The 20,132-nt window shown below is 38.7% G+C and overlaps 1 protein-coding gene across 8 annotated transcripts in view; it reads left to right on the top strand.

Annotated features, from left to right (window-relative positions):
- FMN1 (formin 1) overlaps positions 1 to 20,132 on the top strand; it is a 383,790-nt gene that overhangs the window by 86,293 nt on the left and 277,365 nt on the right. For 5 of the 8 annotated variants that reach the window (XM_070584360.1, XM_070584336.1, XM_070584368.1 and 2 more), the window contains one exon: positions 15,833 to 16,011. The exons of the other annotated variants lie outside the window; for them this stretch is intronic. In XM_070584360.1, coding sequence (XP_070440461.1) covers positions 15,833 to 16,011 — 179 coding nt within the window. The remainder of the gene's footprint in view (positions 1 to 15,832; positions 16,012 to 20,132) is intronic. 8 annotated transcript variants of the gene reach the window in all.

The raw sequence follows: 20,132 nt of genomic DNA, 5'->3' as shown, positions 1-20,132 counted from the left end.
CTTTTGCCCATTTATCCGTTAAAGCCTTTAAAAAAACATGGAAACTATCACGGATTTGTATGTTGTCCTTTCACGGGGACCTCAGAAATCTTATTTACATGTTAGAGTGGCTAGAAACATTTTTAATATAATTAATGTAGTACCTCTGCTACTATACTGAATACCCATCTTCGTATTGAATAGAGTCTGGAAGCACCTCTAGACTCAGTATGGGTCATTCTCTCCTTGACTTTGGGGTAAGAAATAGGTATTAAAGTTATGGCAAGTTGGCTAGGCTGTTGGGTTTATTCTTGGGCTAGTCGTGGGTCTTGGGACATTTTCGGTATTAAACTGAGTAACTCTCTCCCTGTTCTTGGAACTGATTGATTGTCTGAAGGATTCATATTGGGAGGCAGAAGGGTAATCAATATTGTAGGCTGAGGTCACTGACAGGGGCCAAAGACAATAATGTGTGAAATTTAGGATGAATTGCTTTTGGGGTTTTGTATGGATGTACTAAGACAGGGGAGTTGTTTGGGCAAATGATGCCTCTTTGGAGTTTCTTTGAAGTGACCATCTAATGAATCAAAGAAAAGGCAGTTAAATCCCTCTCGGTGAGAACTTCAAAAGAGGAATGGGATATAGTTACATGTCAGGACCCAAGGGCTATCAGTTGACCTTTCTTAAGAGCGGGGAGAAGAGTTTGGATGATCGGGAAGTTTTTGTTATATAATGACTTTTTTTTTATCCTTTCACTTTTTTTCTTTTTCTCCCTATCTTCAGTTTTTCTAGGCCTGTCTTTGCTTAATTATTCAACAGTAGAGTTAGGGAATTAGAAAATAAAAGTAATGTTTTATTAATGGCACAGACTCTTCAAGTGTCTTCCACATTGTAATCTCGTAATTTTATCATTCAATCTCTCTTTTTTGGAAGGGCAAAGAAAGTAAGATAATCCCATTCTCTTATAAACAGATCTTTGATTCATTTCCTCTTCTCTTGTGTGCCATTATCTCCTCTCTCTACTTATGGGAGTAAGAGATATATAGATGCATCACACCTACTGATTATTTCAGCATCTTTTACTTATGTATATTTTCTCCCTCCTTCAACACTTTTAGCCAAGTAGCAACTATTCAGTTAAATTGCTTGACTGAGTTTCATATCTCTTCTGTTTTCTTTTTAAGTTGACAAGGATGCCTATGAATAGGAATGACCAAAAAGTGAGCAAAGGAAGAATCAGAGGGCTGAGTCAAAGGATGGCAAAAACTCGGCACATACACAACCAGTCTTTCCTCCTGTGTCAGGGAAGGCATTGCTAATCAACCACAAGACTCATTCCCACTGCGCCCAAACATGGCCTCAGAATTCTTGCCAATGTTGCATTCTAGCCATTCACTCCCAATAAAATGGCATCCAAGCTAAAACCTAAAATCCAAGTTATCTATTTTCTTGGTATAAGATCTACATAAACACCTCTGGCGCTTCAAGAGTTACCTATAACTGAGATGTGGCCTACATGGAATAGCTGTAATATACCAGCATTTCCCTTGTCCTTCTCTTAAAAGAGGGACCACCATAGTGCCGTCTGTACAGAAGAAAATCTGACCTGATACCTTGCATTGCTACAGCTAACTTTGTCTGGGACTTATTAATTACTGTATAGTTTCAGGTAATGATAAGTGTTATGGATAAAATACTTAGAGAAAATGCTGGCAGAGGGGCAGTGGTTTAAAATGGGTTGGTTTCAGGCTTTGTCCATCAGACCATGTGTCCCTCATTCATCCCTTGGATGCTTTTGGAGAGTATTATGGGAGGCAAGAGTGGAAGAAGGGAGAATTGCTGGGAGATTATTTCAGTTGCCCAGATGAGAGTAGATAGTGCCTTAGCCTGGGTGGTTAATGATCTGCCAAGTGGTCAGATTCAGGATGCCATTGGGAAGTAGAGTAAACGGGTCTTCTTCATAAAATTTATGTGGAATATGAGTGGAAGAGAGGACTCAAGGATGAAGCAAGTTATTGATCTGAAACTGAGTGAATACTGATGCCATTTACTGAACTGGGAAAGCCTGAGGAAGGAGCAAATTTAGGAGGAAAATCAAGAATTTGGGGTACATGTTAGCCATGCAGTAAGTAGTCAGTCCCTGTATGAGACAGGAGAAGGAAAGAAGTGATGGCTAGATGTATTAATTTGGGAATCACTGGAGTTTAGGTAGTATTTAAACCTTTGAGACTAAAGGAGGTGACCAAGGGACTGAGTGAAGAGGGAGAAGAGAAGAGGGCCTAGCACAGATCTTTAGGGTGTTGAAACATTGGGAGCATTGGTTTTCAACTGGGTAACATTTGGCAATGTATAGAGACATTTTTAATTGTCACAATTGGCTGGGGGAGGTAGGAGGAGATGCTACTAGTAACCAGTGAGTAGAGGCCAGAGATGTTGCTAAACATCCTATAATGCACAGAACATCCTCCCACAACAAAGAATTACCTGGCCCAAAATGTCAGTAGTACTGAAGTTAAGAACCGTGATTTAGGATTAGGGAGGACAAGGAGCCAGCCAGGTGACTGAGGAGTGGGTAGTGAACTAGGAGGAAAACCTGGAGAGTGTTGAGGATGTGGTTTCTAGAAAGGACTTTCAATAAAAAAAAAAAAGAAAAAAAAAGTGCCTTAAACTCTACCCAATGCTCCTGAAAAGTTCCATGAGATGAGGACAGAACTGACCACTGCATTTGGTAAGATAGAGTATTTGGGGATGCATCTGTAGGATTCAGTATTCCTTTGAAAGTTAATAGATGCAAATAATAAGATTTATACATTTTTCTAAAATGGAGTGCACATTAAAAAAGCTACCCTCCCCCTACGTTTTTCTTTTAGCCACAGAGGCAATACCAAATGAAATTTTTGGTATTCTTATTGCTTAGCCTTCTTGTGTTTGTGAAGCACTGATTTAAACTAAGTGATTCTGGTTAGCTTAATCAAAACAGGAATTTCTTTGTAGAATACCATGGTATTTTTGTGAAGTTAAGGAAAAGTTGAATGACTGAGCCTTGGGTCAGGTGGCAACCAAAAACTCTGCTTGTGAGCAAGATGTCGTGGATCTTTTCTATTATTTATATGACCCAGATCCACTGACTCTGAGTCTCCTTCAGTTTCTTGTTCTCACTTTTTTTACAGGAAAATATGTTAGCATCCACTTGGGTCAGGTCGCTGTTTTTTACCAGTCAGCTCTGAAAAGTCCAGATGATGTTGGAGGCATGGCTGCTGAGAGCCTCCTCTTAGGTTCTGGGAGCAGTTCCTAGAAAAGGAAGAACAGTTAAGGGCTAGGCTGCCATTCTAAGAGATGTCTTCTAGATTTCACTCCTTTATCCTAAACATCTATACATCCACATGGGTCCTTAGCAGCCCTGCTCTAGTTCTGCTAGGCATAGCCATAAACTCTTCCTCTTTAACAGGAGATAACAGAAACTCATAGAGTTAGTGGATCTGGAAGTGATGTCATGTAGACTCTGTTCTTTGAGTTCACAGTCACTGGGTAGTGTTCATTTCTCCTCTTGTCCATCATGATCCATTTTAATATTTTGCAACTTATGAATCAAATGAATACTTTTACTGAAATTAATATACCCTATACAGTTATGCATCTCTTAATGATGGGGATGTGCTCTGAGAAATGTGTCATTAGGCAATTTTGTCATTGTGTGGACATCCTAGACTGTACTTTCACAGACCTAGATGTTATGGCCTCCTACACACCTAGGCCCAATGGTACTAATCTTATGGGACCACCATCATATGTGCAGTCTGTCGTTGACTGAAATGTTATGTGGTACATGACTGTAAGAAGAAAAGAAAAGAAAAAAATTATATAATATTTATTGAAAAAGAAAACAGGGAGTAATTCATCAATCTCTAGATATCCCAACAGTACGTATCATCCATCTCTAGATATCCTAACAGTATTAAGAAAATACAGGTTAGTCAAGATTTCCTGTTTGATGCACCTAATCTCAAGGCTGTAAACTGCAGTGAATCTTTCCACATTCATTACCCATTTCAAGTTGTTCTTGCCTTTAGATATCATTTCAGCGGGTCTGAATTTCTTTCAGCGGTGGGGGGGAGGGCCAACATTTATTTCTGAGGGATCAGAACTTTTGACAGTCCAGCCTAGATATCATTATGAGAGTCTTCTGCTGACTGGTCTTCCAGATTCCTCTCACACCACAGAATCCCCAATAATCCTATTTCCTTTAATAGGATAAATCATGCTAGCTATTAATCATAGCCCCTACCCTTCTTTGGCCTTTTCTTTTCCTGATAGGAGTCATCCAAAATGGCCCAGAGAAAGTCTCTGTTTCTAATTCTGGGATATGTATCCTGCCCCCCACCCCTGTCCAGTGAGAGTATGTCTCCATTTGGTAATGAAACATCCAGAGCACCCAGAATATCTGGCCTAGAATCATCAGAACCAAAATAAAAACGTTTACTATTAACTTCTCATTTTCTGGTCCCTTGTATCCAGGCAGTGGGAAAGAGAGCATCATGTGTTGGTCATCAGGTCTGAGCAGGTACTTCGCGTTTCAAGACTGCTCCCAACTTAACAGAATACTGCCTCCTGGGGCAGCTCCACCATCCTTCTGAGAACCATTGGAAAGGGTCAATCTCCCTTCTACCTACCACGGAGGCTACCACAATGAGATTTCCACATTCTTATTGCTTTTTCTTTCAGTAGTGCAAATATTAAGATCCAAATTAGCATTGTTCTAAAGATAGAAATGGTTTTTTAAAATTTCTGTAAAGAAAACAGCATCACATCCCTTCAGCAAAGTAACACCTTTACTAGGCAAAGTACAGAACTATTTTAGAATTAAATTAGCTGGAAGACATGGCTGCAGGAATGGATAGATATTAGCAATTTCCCTAGTAATTGTGTTTTCATTTCCTCTCATTCTCGATGACTGGAGCCATCTTGGGTACTTCGCCTGTTTTAATTGTGCTGAATCCTCTGAAATGTCACTTGCCCCTAACCTCATACCAGGGTGCTGTGGCTTTCCCTAGGAATTTTCTACATCACTACCATTAATAGATATGACTGTCAGGTCAAATAAAGGAAGAGAACATAGATTATTTGCTGTTTCCATCCGTGAGCAGCAAGTCACTGCGATGGTTCATACTGCTATATTACAGGAAAAATTGTGAAAATTTGGCAAGAAAGTTCACTTCTGTGTGTGTAAACAAAATTTAAGCCCCCAGTAAAAACTTTATTCCTGAAATACTTGTCAGCCCAGTACAATTCAGTCTAATCCTCTTTGCTCTTCTGATGCCATTATTGACAATGTGCTTATTTATAATTTCTCAGCACTGCTAGACTCAAAGGTTTCTATTCTATTATTTGTTTGGTGGAATCATTCCAGGGAATGTTTATCATGAACTTGAGTATATTGATAAGTCTTCTTGGCTGAAAAATATGTGATGAATTCCATTCTGTCCTTAGTATAGATTTAGCTCACTTTATGGATCAATTGCTTTCTTGAAAGATTTGCCAATGAAGTTAATTTTCTTTTAGTAAATTGATTTTTCTACTGACATGCATTTTAAGTTGGAGCTGTGTTTTCTGGGAGGAGAATAGCCCCAAGACATTGTAAAATCTCATTTGAGATTATAGCAGTCCCCTCAGGAAAACAGGCAATTTGTAGATAGTGATAAAATACTACAAACACGTCACTAAATTGAAGATGATTAGGGTTAATTTTATGTTTGACCAAATAGATTCAAAGTATAAAGAAAAAGAAACCATGATAACTTAACTCAACAAAACATTCTGGAAAGACCCTGACTTCTCTAATCTGTGTGAAAACATGAAAGTCATGTTGGTGGCTTAGGTTTTTTTGTTTTATGTTTTGTTTTGGGGCATATTATAGTTTGAAGGGAGATTGAGAAGCAGTTGAAATATTTCAAAATGAATAAAATAGAATATGAGAACATATTTATTGAACCATTATTTAAACTTGAAAGTGAACCCTTTGGAGAAACGGAGTCTGTCCCATTCTTCCATTTCGCCTTCCACGGTGTCTAGTTTAATGCTGAATGAAGAGTAATAATTCTAACAGCAAGGATTTATGTAGTGTTTATGGCATTTAGTTTTCCGCTTTTTTCTATCATAAATTATACTTTGCTGGACATCTTATATCTTTGTAATCAATCTTGAGTAACAAAACAATTACTCTTCTAGGATAGATTTACATGAGTTGATTTTTATTGGTTAAAGGATAAGAATATGTTCCACATTTTAGAATACGAGTCAGCAAACTTTTTCTATAAAGAGCCAAATAGTAAATATTTTTGCCTTTGCAGGCCATAAGTTCTCTGTCACTACTGCTGCTTCTCCTTCTCCTCCTCCTCCACTCTGTCTCTGCCCCTTTTTGTCCCTCAACACCTCTCCCTGCCTCTCCTCCTCTCCCTGCCTCTCTCCCTGCCTTTCTGCCTCCTCCATCCTCTCCTTTAAAAATGGATGGAAAAACACAAAAACCATTCTTAGCTCAGAAACGGGCTGCCTGCCTGTGTGCTGTATTTGGCCTTTGGGCCATAGTTGTCAACCCCTGTTTCATGTATATATTGCCAAATAGCTTTTCAAGGATGTATTTCAATTTATTGATTTACCATGAATCTTTGAGAATATTTGTTTCACAGTAGACTTTTTGTATCAGTGTTAAATTGATATGAGGACATTCATTTTATACTGTTCTTCAAAACGTGCAGCTTTACATTTACTACTGTTTTTTGGACTACAGAAGTTTAATACACTAGGTCCAGTTCAAAATATTCTACTAATGACATTCTTTTTGTTAGACACTGAAATCAAATAAATGTATCTTTAATGTATGAGAAACTAAAATGGCCAGGGGGTATCTCAGCTTTCTGTCTAATGAAACTATGACTATGTTCCCTAGAGGAAGCATTCCTTCTTTGGGCACTAAGCTCTCCAAACCCACCAAATCCGAGGTTGCAAGGATAGGAAGCAAAAATTACGCAGGTGAGGGACCAGCCTGGTGGTGCAGTGGTTAAGTTCACATGTCTTGCTTCGGCGGCCTGGGGTTCACTGGTTTGGATCCCAGGTGCAGACCTATGCACCGCTTGTCAAGCTATGCTGTGGCAGGCATCCAACATATAAAGAAGAGGAAGATGGGCACGAATGTTAGCTCAGGACCAGTCTTCCTGAGCAAAAAGAGGAAGATTGGCAGCAGATGTTAGCTCAGGGCTAATCTTTCCCCCAAAAAAAGAAAAAAAAATTATGCAAGTGATTTGTTAGGTTTCATAGTGAGAAGACCCACTCTCACCTCTACTTTTGGTTCCCAGACCGAGTGTGTTCTGGGAGAAATGGCATTGTATTTTTCCTACTAGTTGAAAGCATATACTACATCCTTGGGGTAATTGCAGAGATTTGTGCCACCTTCAAAGATGCAGGCATGCTGATTCATACATACTCCCATTTAAATTCTTTTTTGGCTAGTGAGAAAACAGATGGCTTTTAGAGAATGACTGGATTATTGTAAACTTAATTACATGGAGATACAAATTACAAGCACTATTTCAGATATGGTGTACTTACTGAGTGTATCAACACAACCCCTGGGAGCTATATGCGTTTATTGATTCAGAAAATGCTTTGTTTTCATAGCAATCAATTCATCTTCATCAGGAAGGGACAGCAGTACACTGTCATTGCCTTACTTTAGGACTATGACAGTTTTTCTTTTCTCTGTCATAATCTGAAAGGATTTTGATCCTTTTGATATCTCATAAAAGATTATACTGGCCCATTACATTGCTGCTATTATTCTAACTGGGTATGCCCAGCATAACGTGGCCAGCACTCTAATGCCTTAGTAATACGCAAGCATGCTATAGGGCAGGAAATAAACACCGCTCCTGATACCAATTACTCTATCAGTCAGAGTCCTGGCAGAAAAGAGATGGTAGATTCAAAAGGGTTTAAAGCGAAAATAACTTAATGAAGAGATTATGTCCAGACCAATTAAGAAAATCAGGATGGGTTTTATGAGTTTCCCAGAAACTAGCAACAGCAAAAAGCCATTACCAGTCCTAGACCTGAAGGGAAAAACGGAGGGGACAATATTACAGGAACCTGGCAAGAATGTGGAAGAGGGCCCTGTAGCCAAGAGCTATGGCTGCTGAAGAAAGTAGCCACCTCCAAAATCTTGATCCAGCAGGTGTGGAGGGACACAACCTCTTTCTTCTTTTGTTCTTCACTTTCTTGCACTTTAAATTTATGTTAGACATTCTCCTCAACTGTCTTGCAATCATTAGTTGTCTATACATGATTAAGATCTTGGAAACTCTGAGTGCCTGTGAAAGGATATTAGATTTGAGCTTCACTGTAGGGTGATCTAGGATGGCTGTTTATTGAGGAACCTCCAATGTCAGTATCGCCAGTTTTTTTCTCTTGATTAACCATGTTTCTTCCAGAATAATTTTCCAGTGCCTGCCTAACCCTAAAGATTAAAAGTCTTCTGGGAGCCTAGTGGGGCAGAAAAGCTAAAACTTTGGCATTCAGCATTCAAGAAGTAGACGGTTACTGAATCCTGTTTTCTATGAGTTAACCATACATCAAGTGTACCTAATATCCCTCAGTCCAGAGAATAGATGTTGAGATGTTGACTAGACTGGCAGAGGGCCACTCAGTGCTAAGTAAGGCTATAAATTTCCCTCTGATCACTGCTTTAGCTGCATCCCAAATATTTTCTAATTTCCATTGTAATTCTTCTTAGACTTATGAGTTATTTTGAGTGTATTGTCTAATTTCCAAATATTTGGGATTTTGCATGTAGCTTGCTGTTATTTGTATCTAATTTAATTCCATTGTGATCAGTGAACATATTTTTTATGATTTTGATCTTTTCAGATTTACTAAGACTTGTTTTATGGCCCAGTATGTGGTCTATGTTGAAAAATTCTATATGCGCTTGAAAGAAAAAATATGTATTCTGTAGTTACTGGATGGGATATCTTATAAACAGCAATTAGGTAAACATAGTGGTAATGTTGTTTAGTTATTCTATATTCCTTTTGATTTTTCTGTCAATCTGTTCTATTAATTACTAAGAGAGGAGTGTGGAAATCTCCAAAGATAATTGTGAATTTATATATTCAGTTCAGTTCTGATAGTTTTGCTTCATGTATTTTGATGTTCTGTTACTAGGTACCAAACAAGTTTAGGACTGTTAAGTCTTTTGATGAATTGACTCTTTTGTCATTATGGAATTTCTCTCTTTATCCCTGGTAATGTATCTCATTTTTAAGTTTATTTTTGTCTCATATTAATATATCCAGTCAAGCTTTCTGTGGTTATTGTTTGCATGATATAACTTTTTCCATCTTTCTACCTTGTCAGCCTTGAAGGGTCAGTGTTTCCTCTTTTTGATAATAGGAATGAAATAGCTGAATGCTCTTTTGGTCTTGCTTTGTTTGCAAGAACACTTTAAGCCATATTTTGTTCTTAATCTCTTAAATGTATAATGTTGGCATATATGCCTTCTTTTTGTCTTTGTGTCAATCTTATGTATATTTATTTCTTGTGAATCTCTTAAGATCATTCTTTTTTGGAAAGAGGTTTTTAAAAAATCATTCATTATGTATTTTATAATCCAAGTCATGGTATTTTGTAGTTTTTTTTCTCTACCAGACCTCCTTAGCTATTAAGATAATTAGCAATTATCTTATATCTCTTCAAGAGTCTGGTTCCCCATTAGTTCATCTATCCTGATAATAACTGGAATAATGTGACATAAAAAGAAAAAATGTTATTCAAGTTTATTTATAATGAATACCATAAGAAATGTTTTCTATATTCTTGTTCTTTACTTCAATAATATTTTTTGTTAATAAGCAAGTATATCCTTTATGACCAAACATACAAAAATTTCTTTTGATAACTGAGGCATGAAGTACCAACATCTAATTTCTTCAAAATTTACTATCTGAGATGGACAAAGGTTCTTAATGTCTCAGTGAATCCTACCACTTTCCAGACTGGATCCTTTCTTGATCTTTTCTGCACCAAACCTTACTTAAACACATCTGCTCTTACCTTCTATCCGTTCTAAAGCAGAGTGACTCAGCATCATTTGTGCTGCTTTAAATACCTACTCCTGTTTTTCAGGTGTTAAAATATTCAGTATAACTATAGCCACAGATGAGTCTCCTGACTTGAATAGTATTTGCCTCTCATCTAGCACCTGCATTCTTCCCAGGAAAAGCTCATGGAAAGAGGTTAATGTAATAATCATAAAAACATATATTTATGTACCTCTTTAAAATGCTCTTTCATTTAAAGCTATGCCTATAAAATAGTTTCATTCATGGCTCTGGGCTCATGTGTTTGACCTTTAGGGAAGATGTGTCATAGGTTGTCTATGAAGTGCCCTGAGGAGCTGCTCTTTTCAGGGACGATTTGCCACTTACTTGGAGCTATTGCATTTGATGACGTGCATTCTATTTTTAGGATGTGAACAGATTTGGGATCTGCTGCACTGGAGTGCTACTGTGAATTCTTATGAGCTTAATTTTTCTTCTCTTTATCTTCTTTGACAAAAAATAGTCCTTCACATGAGTATGTGATGTTTAACAGACCCTCATTGTATACAGGTTTCTTTTCTTTGCTTAAAAGAGGGACTTGTTTGCATCTCTCCCAGCCCAGGTAGAGTTTCCTAGAAGAAAACAGTTTTTAGCACAGCTCAATATCAGGCATATTCTTATTATTTTTATTTTCATAATGAGGAAATAAAGATTCAGGGAGGTTTAGTAATTCCACTAAGGCCAAACAGTTAGTAAAGGTCATGGTCAGGACCTTATCTCACCTGTCAGACCATTCACATCTGCTTCTTTCTCACATCTCAATATTCCTATCTGTGGATTGGCTATAATGTCGTTCTCTAAATAGCATCAAAGATTTCCCTGGAACTGCATTTAGTTCTGCCTTTGCCACTAGCTGGGTTTGTTGGAAATATCACAATCTTCCTGCATTTCAGTTCCCTCATCTATAAAATGAGCAGGTAGGTGGGGTGGGGAGATATACAAGATCCCTTCCACCACTAAATTCGATTTTATTTTATTTGAATGTAAACATTATTTTAGAAATTCAAATAACATTGCGTTTGTTTGATGGATACTGATGCTTTCCTCATAGATCCTGAAATTGACATAGCCTATTCCCTAGTCCTTCCTACTTCCTGATCTACCCACAGCCATCCTCTGCCTCGTACACCTGCCGCCTGTCTGTCCTTGCTCGTAATTTCTCTCTCCACACACTTCTTTTAAGGAGAATTAGAGGCTGAGACGGATAGATAAGAGGCTTTCTCAGAATTATACTTGCCTAGCTGGTTTAGTGACATTGTATCATTTAACATCACAAGGAGTAAAAATGGGGGCAGTAGGATTGGCGGGCATTGATCTTTAATTGACAGATACCAGCCATTAGACTATACTTTTGCCAAAGCTGTCTTCCTAGATATAGACATGAGTAATTACACACAGGCACACACCCTCTTTATAAGCACTTAACAGTGTCACTTTGCATTAGCTACACATCTAGATTACTGTCTCTCTTGCTTGTAAGTACGTTTGAATAACATAACGGAAGACAACCTGTCTACTTTTACATATCAGTTCTGATATTCACGGTTGAGAAAACTTCACCTCTTTGGATTTATTTTAAGTCAAGTATGATGGATGGCCTTGGGAACTATAGCATAGGAGGAAAAACTCATGAGAATTTCAGGCTGAGGGGTTTTTTGCCTTCTTTTCCTTTTGGAGGCATAACCACTTCATCACTGCTGTCAAGTGAGGGGTTGATATGATGGGAAAATTAGAGGAGAAAGGCTGAAAGGCATTGTAATTTTGTTCTTTAGGGACGTTTGTCCAGATTTGGTTATATAGTATGTTTGCAAACTTCTCTTTGGAAGTAGACTTATATATATTCTTTAGATAATTAAAGGCAATGCCTGGTAAATAAGGTTAATTTGTTTTAATGAAATGTAGTTTGTGTGTGGATCTTGGTATGAATGAGGAAATGGGTATGCCATGAGTTTTTGCCTGACTTTTCAAAACCTGATAACATTGAATAATTGTTTTTACTACAAATTACAAAATAAAAATATTGTAGTCTTTAAACCCTCTCAGCTGAAATAATTTAAAGTTTTTAATAAATATAGTGCTTCTGGTGGGGGCAGATGATAGAGAGTATATTAGGCTGCTATTTCAACAAATAAACCCCAAATCTCAATGGCTCACAGCAAATATTGTTCTCATCATTGGCCTAGGAGTTTGCCAAGGTTCACTTGATCTGGGTTCAGCTGAGCTTGGCTCCAGGTGGCAGGACTGTGTTGGGGTCTGCTCTGTGTGACTAATTCCAGGCTCCCTTGGCGCACTTGTCAAATGGTGATGGCAGAAACACAAAGCAGGGTGTAAAAACACAGCAATGCCTCTTAAGGCATTGGCTCAGAATCGGCAGACTGTCACATTGCCCACATTTAATTAGCCAAAGCAAGTCAAAAGGCCAGGTTCAACATCCATGGGCCAGTGGGAGGGGCTCCAAAGACAACTGGAAAAGGCCTGGGGTATATAATCATAATGCAGGGAGAGAGTAAAGAAGTGGAAACCCTAACCCAATGTACCACAGGTAGAGAGACTTATTCCATTTTGGAAAGATGAGCTTTGACACTGCCTCCGGTTTTAAATGGTGTATTACCTTTCCTTTCTGTCTGCTTCCATTGTACTGATAATTGACAGCAAAACCCCAGTCTGATGTTGTAGGTTAGCATCAGAAAGTACAGCTCATCATTTGGATGGTTGGGAAAAGCACAGACTTTCAAAGTGGTCCCAAGGTAAGCCGCCCTTCCTGTATTGTGACCGTGCTGTACGTTGTATTAACAGTGGTCAGCTGTAGAATTAACCCGTGTGTGTATGTGTGATCCATTGAGCTGTTGCAATGTCTTTGAGAAGCAAAATAACCAATAAGTATTGAGTGAAAAACAGATTTATGCACTTGAAAGGGAAAGACTTGTGATTAAGCTGAGAAGACTGCTTTAAGCTTTTTACAAAATGTTCGGTGAAAATCTAACACCTCAAAATCTGTTTGCCTCAGAAAATTAAATGACATTTGACTAGTTCGACAGAATATACTTACCTAATTTCAGGTAATTTTTTTCTCTCTTTATTAAATTTATTCAGTCGAAGAGCATAGTATGCCCACAACCTATCTTAATAAATATACCCATGTGCTTTATTTTTGACTGTTCAAAAAACTTGTGTTAGCATTATTAAAAGTCTCCATTCAAAGACTTACTTTGTGAGTTTCTGTCCTTTCTAATGGTGACTTTGTCCCATGTCCTCACCTGGTTTGTCAGACTTTTGAGAATAACGGTTTTGTGACTTATTTCTGCCGTTGGTTCTTTCCTGTCATAATGATCCTCGTCAAAATTATTATGCGTTAACGGTTTTCTCTTGCATGTTTCCTTCATAGGGATATTGTCTGGTTAAACATTAGGTATTAGAAATTGGCTCCTTAAAATTAAAACTATTTCCAAAATGAAGTTCCTTTTCATTGTTTCTGCCTAAACTTTACATCGTCTTTCCTCTACCTCAAGAGTGAACTGGATTGCACCACACACCTTGTCAGTGCGGTGTCGGATAGTCACACAGGCTGTGTGTGTTCGCCCATGTGTCCGTATTCCCTGTAAGGATGCCAGATCCTTCTTATTGTGGGAATTGACCACTCTCTTATATTTGAGTGATGAACTTCTACTCACCAGACAATATGCCTTTGATGATATGATATAGATGTCTTACCTTAGATGTTGTGTATATGTTTTCTGTGATGTATATATTATGTTTTATGTTGTTTTATCAACCTGTGTAAACTTTACTCAAAGCCAGCAGCTATTCCAAAATAAAAATGAAAAGTGGAGGGATTTAAAATAAGGGATGTGATTAGTAATTAATAGATTTCTGAAGATAAGGTAGCACAGTGAGAGTACACCATAAATTTAAAAAGGTTTATGTCTTCTTTTCTTGCCAAAAATGAACAGAATATTCTAGGAGGGGGATGGGCCATATAAATAAAATTTAAAGGGGTCTGAGCTTTATTCTCTTCATCTAGTAAAGCCTGGCCAGCACTACCTTCCACTCGGGGTCACCGTGAGGATAGAGTGGAGGTGCTTAGCAGAGTGCCTTTTCTCCGAGGTTCTTTGAGGCGTTAGTTCTCTTCTCTGTCTCCTGAGCACTCTGCAGCACGTGGGGCCCTAAACAAAAGCCCGGGAGATGGTCTATCTAGAGAGAGTAGGAAGCAAGGGGCATATGGAAAAGGTGACTGAAAGGCCCTCATTCTAAGACCTCTGCCTCAGGTGAAGGAAGAGCCTGTTTATAACCTGCACACACTACATCTGCAGAGTAGACACCTGGACCCTCATTTTCTCAGCGGCCATAGAAATGTGTTTTGTGGACAGCCTATCAGAGGGTACCTGTAGAGACACTGTCATTTACATCACCTTTCATTTCATAGTATGATTGGAAACCAACCCATGGAACAAGCAAACAAAAAGCAAAACCTTGCCTGTTTTCAAATTTTCTTTCTTCTAAAATGCTACTCTAACGTAAAGGATAGCCATGTTATCCCACAGTCCCTATGTTAGCTGACTTATTCTCAGCTCAAGTTACCTGTAAGTCAGGTTTGCAGCATGGCGGAAGTTGTTGGCTGGCTTTGGGTCACTGCCAAAGAGATACTATTACAAGGATTATGGGTAATAAACACTCTATCGTATATCCAACAGTGATCTCTATTGCAAAAGTCCACTGAGCCTAAACCCTTAACTTCTGCCTAGTTGCTTAATATTTTGCCAAGTTTGCTTACCAGCAATTAAAAGAGGACTGGGAACTTGAGAGCTCTATGGGACTTTAGAGGTGATCTAATCTAGCATTTTCCAAACTTTGTTCCAGTGGAACACTAGTGGCTTGCAACATGGTTAACAGAGTGTCCCTTTAAAGGGATTCTGTGGTCAAATAAATGTTTAGAAAACACTGTTATGCAGAGCTAAGTTTTCTTTACTAAAGGACATCTCGAGATCTTTAGTATGCTAAAGGAATTGTGGCTCCAACGGATGCAGCATGCAGCTTTTCTCACACCTATTTGACCACGAGGTCCTTTTGTTGTAGAACACGTGTTGCCATCTCGAGAATGCCAGGCAGAGGCCAATAGTCTAGTCGGTAAGAGCATGGCCTCTACGGTGTAACTGTCTGGTTTCAATTCCTGGCTTTACTACTTACTGACTTGATAATCTTGAGCAAATTGCTTAACCTCAATTCACTCCTGCAGCATCATTCATTCAACATGCATGATGATCCTGTCCCGAGAAATGGAGTTGAACATGGCACAGTTCCTGCCTCAGAGGAACACGCACACTAGACTAGGCTCAGGTGACACCTTTTAGGAGTAAAGTCAACAACCCAAGCCTCCCAACATCTGTCCTCCAGCTCATCCTCTGATTCTATTCTGAATGAGAATGAATAGGCTGGATTGGTAATAACAAGAAGGAGCATAGAGTACAGCTAATAGACTTATCTTTTGAAATTGGGTATGAGGGCATATGTTTTAATTCTTTGTTAGTGTGATCCAGATAGGGTAATCAAGAGAAGCACTTTTAGAGGAAAGCAAACTCTAAAAATATAACTTAGAAAGGGAAGTAAGAGATAGTATGAAGGGGCCCATGTAGGAGTCCCCAGATATGGCTGGCTTGATGTTTTTTCTAGCCTCTGTGACATTGATGGTCTTCTCTGTGTTTGTCTAGGCATCTCCTCCGAGGGCTTTCCTCGGGACTGTTTCAATGAGCAGACAGCAACTAAAGACCTTCCCAACAGGGATGGAGGTGCATGGGTCCTGGGGTATAGAGCAGGACCAGCCTGTCCATTTCTGCTCCACGAGGAGAGAGAGAAGGCAAACAGAAGCGAATTGTACTTGGATCTCCATGTAAGTAGAAATCTGCCTGTTTGAGATGTGATTCTTTGAGTCAACAGAGGCTCTTTTAATATGCATTTAGTGTAAATTGTGTTTCTAAAGCTGCTGAAGCTGCATTTTGAGTGAGGGACATTGTCTAAAAATCGATCAGTTGCAGAAAAGAGATACATCTCGGTGACCTGAAACTGTGAGCACTAGAAAGTGACTGTATTTATGGTTTATCAGAGGACTCTGCTTACATCAGCTTTGCTGCCTAAATCTCATTGTGGGTGTTGACGAAAATAATCCATAACCAATCTATAAATGAAAATTTGAGTGAGTTTATTCTGAGCTAAAATGTGAGGACCATGGCCCGGGGCCTTTCTTCCTGAAGGAAGAAAGGGCACCGAAGAAGTGGGGTGGGGAGAGTGGTTATATACCCTCAAAGAGGATGTTTCACATATGATTGAAATGTCCCTTTTACAATAGTCGCGAGACTGCTCTGTTGGCACAGCGATTAATGGACACAGCAGGTAGGTCTGCTGTCTTGCTGGACACAGCAGGGTGGCAGGTCTGTTGTCTCGAGCTGGGTGGTCACAGGTGAGCCCAGCAATCAGTTCCTAGTCTAAGGAAAGATGCTTATCCTTAAGGAAATGCCAGTGTGGGAGGAAGTTGCTCATTTACCTTAAGGGCATTTGTTCTTGCCATAGCAATTGTTTAAAGCAGATATACAATGCGTGCTCAATGGACGCGTCAGGCCCTTTTGGAAAAACAAAGGCCGAATTAGGTTTACACCAAATGGCTTCCTCATGTACTCCAATATATCCTATTGCCTGCCATTTCTGTTTGTCACGGGAGTACCCATTTACTGCAACTCACCTCTGAATATCATTTTTCTAAAAATTTGAGAACATATGTTAGCAGACTGGTATGCTCTAGATTCTCCAGTGAATCCAAATAGCCTGTCTTCCTCACACATTCCTAAACCTTTCTTTCTCTCCTGCTGCTCAAATAACAGGTGAGCAGGTTGGCAGGAAATCTGCTGAATACGGGGTGACCCATTTGAGAAACACAGTCTTCTCCTTTCTCATTCATTCGTGTATTCATCGACACAGAAGCATTGACTACCCCATACAAAGCAGTGGGCTGGGTCTTAGCTGCTTCCACATTGTAGATGGCCTGATAGGTTGACCAGACTATCCGGATTCCCACTATCCCTCTAAACCTCGCAGTTTCCTCTCAGAGATGGGGGTGAGCATTAGGAATCCGAGAAGTACTTTTTTTTTCCCCACCATTAGCTTTAATGCCTATTGACGATCTTGTGTCCCTCATTTCTTTTAATCCCTTCCCATTCATTACTTTCAGGCCTGGAAATATGTGTTTGAGGAGCGTGGGTTAGGTCTGTGATGTTCACAGGGGTGGCGATTTTCTCAAGCAACCAAGAGCAGAAGCACTTTTCATAACCGTAAAAACCGCAGTCGTAGAATGTCATTTTAGAAAAGCATTTGACATCCCAGTTATGGTAAAAGGAGGTTTGGAATGAAGCTGAAAGAAGAAAAGTGTACAACGCTTCATGAAATGACATGGAAATTTGTAAAGTTTTTGTTTTTGGCCCTCTGCCTAAAAGTAAAGTTGTACATCTTGAGATGTGCTTGGAGTAGGAAGTGGAACAGTGACATCTGTTGGTCAGATGACTACGTGGAGCCTGCTGCCACAGCAGGCCTGGAGCGTGGAAGTGTGGAAATGGATTTTGAAAGACTCCTTTCTTTTTCTTCTGTGTTTTTAAAAGATTCTGTTTTGATTTTTTTAAACATTGGCTGAACTATGTATTTCTGGTTTTCCTTCTCCCCTGTGAATGAAATTATTTCTTAATTTTACTTATTTCACTTATAAAAATCATATACAATCTTTTTAGAAAATTTGAAATATTTAGTTAAATTGAAAGAAAAGAAATAATCTGTAATCTGAACAGCCAACAACAACTTAAAATTTGATACATTTTCTTTGTATTTTTCACTGTGTATGATTTATTTTAAATGAAGGATTTTTTTCTTTAACAGGTAAACATAGATTTTATATCCTTCTTTCTTTACCAATTACTCTTACATTGCTTATCCATGTTGTTACCATTTTTTTCTAGATCTATTTTAAGTGAATGCATAATATTCCACTATAGCATATCCCAAAATTTATTTAATCATTTTCCTATTATCGGATGTTGAAGTTGTTTCCAATGTTGCAATAGTATCTTACAATTTGGAAATAAATAGCATTACCATACATATAATTGTTCCTATACGTCCCCCCATCCCAATATTTGAGACTATTTCCCTAAAATAAATTTCAGATTATTATCTGTACGTATTTTTAGGCTTTTGATACATATCACTGCATAAAAAAGGTCTATTTCGGTGCCGGCCCCATGGCCGAGTGATTAAGTTTGTGTGCTCCCCTTTGGCAGCCCAGGGTTTCATCAGTTTGGTTCTTGGGCACGAACATGGCACTGCTCATCGGGCCGTGTTGAGGCGGCATCCCACATGCCACAACTAGAGGTACCCAGAACTAAAAAAATATACAACTATGTACTAGAGGGATTTGGGGGAAAAAAGCAAAAAGGAAAAAAGAAAAAAAGATTGGCAACAGTTGTTAGCTCAGGTGCCAATCTTTAAAAAAAAAAAGGTCTATTACCTGAACCAGTCTTTAATGGTACATATGTATATATATATATATATATATATATATAACAAATATAATATTCATATATTGTATACAGTGTATAGAATATATAAACAATATATATTTATATAAAGCATTTATATAAATACATAATAAAATATATAAATATTTATGTCTTAGTTTCCCATTAATTACAATTTTTAAAAACCAGGATATTTTCTGTAGATTATTTTCTACATTAGTGGTTTTTTAGACCTTGGGTCCTAAGGCACCTCACCTCCAAGCCCTTCCCCTCTTTAGACAGTACAGTTTGACTCTGATGTTTTAAATATTGATATCCTAAGTAAGAGTTACACTTGAGAGGGTCCTGCTGATTGAGTAAGTTTGCATCCTGTGAGTGCTCACCACCCCAGCTCACAAGGACGTCTTTCCTCTGGTGGGCTTTGAGCAGTAAAGGCAAGGAGGTGTATATTACTGTGTGATACTTGCATCAGCCTTAAATGTTGGACAGCACTGCTCTGTTTTAGGTTTTGGACCTGATTTGCAGTGTCACCATCAGGAAGTTCCTTTCCTCAGCCTTTTCCAATGGATATGCTGCTTTTTATTAGTATGCGTGGGTGATAGCTCAAACATTTAATAATTGGTGGGAGTTTGGCATCCACAAATCAGAATGGCTATGAGTGTTAGGGCTGGTGCTGATATTAAGGCCCCTTATTTAGCTGTGCATTCATCTTTTTTGGGGGGGAGGTGGGGTAAAAGGCCAGAGAGGAAATATTTCAGGCTTTGGGGATCATATAGTCTGTGTTGCAACCACTGAACTCTGCTGAGAGAAGCAGCTATAGAGAATACATCCATGAATAAGTGTGCCTGTGTTCCAGTGAAAGTTTATAGACATTGAAGTTTGAATTTCATATAATCTTCACGTCAAGGAGTATTATTCATCTTTTGATTTTTTTCCCCCACCACTTAAAAATGTAAAAATCATTCTTCGCTTACGGACCATTCAAAAACAAGCAGTGGGCTAGATTTGTAGTTGTCTGACCTCTGCTCTAGACCCAGAGTGGAAGATCTCCCTCACTTCCACTCCTGGCTCAACCACTAACTAGCAATGGCACCCTGGGCACTCGCTTAACTCCCATGGGCTTCAGTTTCTTTATCAAGTATGTATTGACAGGATGAGGAGGAACAGGAACAGATGAGACAAAGTTCCTTTTAGCTATAATATTAGATTTCCTGATTCTATTATAGGAGTGTAAATCAACCCAAGCAATGTTAGATATGTCGAATGGAAATTAGTTTACTGAAAGGAAACAAATCAACCTTAACATTCTCCAAGTGAATCTTTGTCCTGATATGAGGAACAATGTCACATCTCGGATAGCAGGACCAAAATTTGTGGTCTCCTAACTCAATTTGAAGACTCATACCACTTCTTTCTGTTTCTTCTGTGCAATTCTTCTTTCCCCCAGTTTTTTAGA

Source organism: Equus przewalskii, chromosome 1 (assembly GCF_037783145.1).
Source record: "Equus przewalskii isolate Varuska chromosome 1, EquPr2, whole genome shotgun sequence".
In the NCBI taxonomy this organism is placed as follows: Eukaryota; Metazoa; Chordata; class Mammalia; order Perissodactyla; family Equidae; genus Equus; species Equus przewalskii.
The sequence above is the reverse complement of the archived record's forward strand: the minus strand, read 5'-3'. Positions and strand labels throughout refer to the sequence as shown.